The sequence below is a fragment of the Chiloscyllium punctatum genome, chromosome 33 (genome assembly GCF_047496795.1).
Source record: "Chiloscyllium punctatum isolate Juve2018m chromosome 33, sChiPun1.3, whole genome shotgun sequence".
Classification (NCBI taxonomy): Eukaryota; Metazoa; Chordata; class Chondrichthyes; order Orectolobiformes; family Hemiscylliidae; genus Chiloscyllium; species Chiloscyllium punctatum.
Window position 1 is genome coordinate 6,080,507 of NC_092771.1, and position 5,984 is coordinate 6,086,490.

Sequence of the window (5,984 nt, forward strand, 5' to 3'; positions counted from 1 at the left end):
AAGGACTCCCTTGAATTATACTGGGAATGAGAAATTACAGTTACAAAACGCAGATCAAAAAGTTGGGGTCAGAAAGGTGGGATTGAGTTGAGGTTACTCGCGATCAGAGAAGCCAAACAATAATAAACTATTCCTACTATTGAGTGAACCAGCGGCAAGGAGAAGTAGATTTAGGAAAATTAGAGCCTGCCTCTAATTCAGACCAATACTCACAACACAGTATGAGGGAGTTAGGCAATGCCAGACGTGCTATCTTTCAAATGGGCATAACACTGAGGTCCTGACATTGCTACAAAAAGCAAGAGAGCTTTTCCCCAGTGTTTGGGCCTAAGTTTATCACTCAAGCAGCACCACAAAAACAGATTATTTTTCCCACATTTATGGGATCTTGCTGTGTGGAAACTGGCTGACATGCTTCCTCTATTACAACAGTGTGGGTATTTAAACTTTAAAACAGAAAGTGGTGAAACTCAGTAGATTTGGCAGCATCTGTAGAGAGAGAAAAAAGGTTGACGTTTTAGGGCCCTTCATCAAAACTACTTTTCTGAATCACAGGTTGAAATGGTCATGAGAGATGCTTGACAGATACAGGTCCTTCTTTCATCAGTGAAGGGATGAGGAAAGTTAGAGAAATGTTTTCCGAATGTTAGGACACAGAATATTTTTTCACAAGCGACTATTGAGGCAAGGAGTGAGCTGTTGAGAAAGGGAACTGGAGAGAGAATAACAGAATATGCTCAGAGCAGACTGTGTGCATTCCATGACAACACCAGTTCTGCTGACATGTCACTCACCGACAGAACATTTTCCATCATGGTCTGCTCGAGGCATTCCAATAACAGACGTGACTTCCTGTGCCAGAGAACCTGCCATTCGTGACACTTGCCTTTTAAAGTTAGTGTAGACGGATGTCCCGACCTTTTGTAAAATGTTCTGTTTGAGTTCTTCCAGGCCATCCCACAGGACGTCCTCACTCCACATAGATTGTGATTGATTGGCTGAAAGTAGCCCCTCTGACCCACTCCTCCTGCCACTGGGCTTGGAAAGAATCTGAAGGAGACTGTGCATGCTGTTGACACTCTGTGCTGAGTTTAAGCTTTGTGGGCCAGGAGTCTTACTGCTCCCGGTTTCTGGAGACCTGTTCCATGGTTGGAATCTTTCAGTCCTATGTGGTGGACCATGGGACTGGAGGTTGACTACTGGCTTCCAGTTGGTCAGGTCAAGTAAATTGCCTAGACTTTTGAGCCACTCCATTTCAATGGCACAGTCACCCTGTCCCATTAGTGAACACATTAGCTCCTGAATGCCAGCACTGGCTTGTTCATAAGTCCCATTTAATAATGTTTGGAAAACTGTCTCAATCAGACCAATAAGGCTCTCCCAGTTCTGCTTTTGGAAAAGCCAACTGAAAAGGTGATGCTCTGTGATAAAATCCAAGATAATTTGCAGGAACTCGATGAGACTGTCCAGGTCCCTGCTGGCCCTCAATGACACAAAGAGGTTCTTCAGTTCCAGCAAGGCCCTGGGTGGAGGGTCAACCTCCAGCTCGCCAGGGTCAAGACCATTCAACATGACGTTTTCATCTGCTGGATCTTGGAGATCATTGTTTTGCAAGTATAACGAGATGTTATACAGGAATGCAGAGAGTCTCTTTCTATCTAGCCTATGTTTGGTAAGGAAAGCAGGCAGATTACTTTGACGTAAAGTGCTCAAGGTTCTGAAACCTCCAATCAGTCTGGAGATGACAGCATGGATGTTTTGGGAACTTTTGATACCAGCTTTCCCATGGACAGCGATCGATTCCATTCTCCCTTCCGTATTTCCTCCTCCTAATAAACGTGTGAGATCCTTTAACACTTCCACGTACAAGTTCATCTTGTTACCTGCAAGTTTAAAGTTCAACATTCAGCAGCAAACACTTAGTGAAAAACAAAGTGAACATTGTCAAGTTAAGGATGACCAATTGGAAGTTGAAAGTGGGATGACAAAGTAGTCCATTCTTCAAAGGACAATTCAATACTCTACATGATTATAATTGTCCCACTCCAGTTTTACCACCTTCTGTTTCTTGAATGATGATCCCATTAGGGACCACTAACAGTTAAACAGAGATACAATTAAGCTGCGCCACAAAATTTCACTGATTTAAAAACAAAATACACACTTGTGTACAACATGAGAACATATACAAACATATAAGAACACATGTACATTGTTATTTCAAATCCCAACAGCCTGTATATCATTGTACTTTGCTGGATCAGGTTAAGTCATTGAGTCACAAACTCTTACCTGTACTGGGTGGGCTCACCAGCAACATAAAGGCGACCACAAGGGACAATATAGCTGCCATTGTTCCTCCTATCCCCCTTCCAGGGGGGATACTGCCCTCAATCCACAGGTTTCACATCATCCCAGCTCCGATTTTGATCATTCAGCTGTGTCCTTCTGTTCGGCAGCTGCATAGAGACAGTATACCCACTTAATGATCTAGGGTTGTCATTCTAGATGCATGCACACTCAGGTGCAGGACAACACGTTAAATAAAGCACTTCAAGCCAAAATAACCAGGACTGATTATTTTATTTGGGATGAATTGCCTAAGAAACAGGGGCTCTGTTGAGTGAGCCTTTTGCTAAATTCTGGGATCATTCCAATGGATTGGAATGAACGGGCTTCTGGAGGTGCCATTCAAAATGGGAAATGAGCCTGAACAGGGTTTCAGTCACAGATGGGATATTGTCAGAAGGGACTTCGGCATAAATTGGCTGGCAGTGAGTCAGTAACCTGGGTTCCATCTCTCCTGTCAAGTTGCAGATGAATAAACATTTGGAGAGGTTTGAAAAAATAGCTGCCAACTCAGCTTTGCTGATTCACCGTATCACGCACAGCCTCACTTGAACCCACTTTAATGGAGAAGGGGATATTGGAGATTCTTAACATGGCATTTGGGAAGGAAGGTCATTGACTGCAGCAATGCGGATGAATTGTTGAGGAATGTGCTTCATCAGTAGACATGGATAGCCCACTTGATATTGTAGGAATGACACCCTCTGATACACATACAGCCAGCCTAAACAAGACCTGGAAATGCTCACAGACTGAAATTGGAACTAGCACCTCAAAACTCGATAAGTTATGACAAAGGTTCACTACGCTGAAACAACGATCAATATTTGCAGCATTTTACCTCAAAGATGAGTCTGACTTCATATCACAAGTCAGGTTACTCACGCTGGAAAGCCTGAAGTGTTATACAGCACGAAAAACAGATAACACATGTTGAATTAACATGGATATGACAAAACATTAGCAATAACATAACTAGGTGGTCTGTACTTATAGTCTCTTTTCTTACATTCATCAAAGGAGGACAGCCTTGAATATTAAAAGACAGCATGTCCTACATCATCCCTGAAAGCTTCAGTGAAAACCCATGGTTTCCCCTATGATCGAAGGGTTGTCTCTGTCTCTCATATTGAGGGGAGCCCGCAACTCCTTTTGCATTAGGTTGCTTCAGCTCAGGTCAGATTTCACACATCGAGACACAATTACTGTCAGCAACATTTAAATTGAATTGTTCTTTTCTCTCTGTTCAATTTAAACTTACTTCTTTCCTTGGAGGTGCTGTCTCCACACTAAGGTGTCCTCTGGCATATTGTTTTCAACTCGATCATCAAGCATGGACTGGCCGAGGTGTATCACTGAGCTTTTCGATCAAGTGGTGCATTATAGTCAAGTGTCACTTGCCTTGCTCAGTGCGCGAATTCACCAGGAAGTCACTGTATAGTGAGCAGGAGCGATTCTCTCTTCAAACTACTGTCAATCCAAAAACGTTGAGGAGCGATTTGCACAGAGTGAGAGAGGAGATTATTGATCGACTTTTCATCCGAAAAAGAGTAAAACCAAAACTCAGAGACATGTCATTCATAAGAGTGATTGTGGTTAATCAGTGCAGCCAGCCCCGTTGTTGGGATTTAAAAATACAATTTTAAATTCAGACCTCACATCAAATCATTCCCTTGAGATTTTCAGTCTGTGAACATTGCACCAAAAGCCCCCCCTCCCCACAAGCTTCATCATTTTATAATCCCAGACTTCTAGGTACAAGGTACAATGCAGTGAATTATCCCTGTATCAATAATGCAAAAGGAACTAGTCAACGTACAAGGCTACCTGGCTCCAGTAACAACAGATGAGGAATCTAAAACCCGACTTATTCATTACCCAATTCAATGAGTGTAACTAAGCTACGATGGCAACTCGTCTTGCTGACTTCAAAATAGATAATGGCAAATTGGCATCCCTATCTGCCCAAAAAAAAACACTTTTGGGTAGATAAATGGAGAAAGAAAACCTTTTGTTATTAGCCAAAAGAATTTTATATTATCAGAAACTGCCTGCTCCTTCAAAAGAGTTTAGTATGTTAGCATCCTTGTTTTAAACTTGGGGGTGTCACTGATACGGCCATCATTTGCTGCCCTTGAGAGGGTGGTGATGATGAATTACTTTCTTGACTTGTTGTAGCCCCAGTGATGCAGGTGTACCCATGGTACTATTAAAGGAGAGAGCTCCAAGAGCTTCAGTGACAACGGAGTGGCTGATATCTATGCAAGTCAGGACAGTGTAAATAACTGGGGAGGGGGGGTATTGCATACAATTTTGGTCCCCTTACATAGGGTGTGGGAGAGTGGGACGGGGGTGTAGTGGGCTTCACCGTCACCTACACCTGCCCCAACCAAAGTTGAAGCTGCTGCTATTCAGACACCAATTTTCACCACTGGGCAATTTTCCCCCACCATTATTGGACTCACCAACAGTTGCATCACTCACTACTGGCTCCTCCTTGATGTCACCATGATGTCCTTCCAGCACTGCTTTGTTGCTACCAGCGCCAGAAATACCACAGAACAGCCACTGATCCTCAGGTTTAATTCAAACACAAGGTGCTAAAGGCGATTGACAAAGTAGATGTAGAGGTGGTTTTCTCACATGGGAGATAGTAGGAGTCATAGCTTTTTGATAAGGGGTAGCAGATTTAAAGCAGAGATGAGGAGAAATTAATTTTCTCAAAAGGTCATGAATCCGTGGAATTCAATCCCACAATGTCCCAGCATCCACCACCCTGAGTAAATTTAAGAGAGACAGATTTTTAAATTAGTAACCAAGTCCAAGGCTGCTGTGCCAGTGTTCATCACTTCAATTAATTTTCTTCTGTCCTTTTAGGGTTTTATTTCTGTTTCTCTACTGGAGGGAGCTTAGTCATTGAGCCAACAACAGCAGCAGCTAGTGACAGAGAGCAGGACTCTGGCAGTCAGTGGCATAATGGAAGTGGTTGGGGAGGCCACAGCAGCATTAGAGCTGAACTCTGGCAGCTGTGGTGAAGCAGATGGCGAGACAGTAGCACAGAGCAGAGTGATCAATAGATTGAGCAGAGTGTGGAGCCCATGGCTAAAAGACTAATTTACTACTTTACATCAAACTTTTAACATATGTATTTTTCTAATTTTTACCAAATATGGGTAGCTAAGATGGTGCTATGAATGACATTGGAAACTTTTCACGATAGCCCTGTACTTGAGTATGACAATAATTTGAATTCTAGCAATGTGTTGAAGGGTTTAAGAGTATGTAGGAAAGAGAAGACCAACCATTGTCATATTAAATAGCAGAGCAGGCTTGGGAGTTAAATTGCCAACTCCTGCACCTAGTTCATACATTGTTACTCAGTTTAGCAACATAATAGTTGCATTGTTACCAACACCAAGAAAATTTGGCTGATTGCTTTGCGGCAGGGTTTAAATAAACCTGCATTCACAAGACATGAAGGAAGATATCATTGGATGGGTTTTGCCTCTGTCTCATTCAGATACATTACAGCTTTCTATGCTGCTGCCAACAAGATTAAATTCCAATCTCTGATTAAAAATGCGAATTTTAAAAGGAAATACACAGCTAACTGAAAGGAGACACACACACAAGTA

The 5,984-nt window shown here is 42.5% G+C and overlaps 1 protein-coding gene across 1 annotated transcript in view; it reads right to left on the bottom strand.

Moving 5' to 3' along the window:
* LOC140458326 (stereocilin) overlaps positions 1-2,353 on the bottom strand; it is a 65,607-nt gene extending 63,254 nt beyond the window's left edge. The window contains exons 1-2 of the mRNA XM_072552715.1: positions 2,293-2,353; positions 795-1,883 (exon numbers count right to left, since the gene is read on the bottom strand). Of these exons, the coding sequence (XP_072408816.1) occupies positions 795-1,883; positions 2,293-2,353 (1,150 nt within the window). The remainder of the gene's footprint in view (positions 1-794; positions 1,884-2,292) is intronic.
* Positions 2,354-5,984: the final 3,631 nt, after the last annotated feature.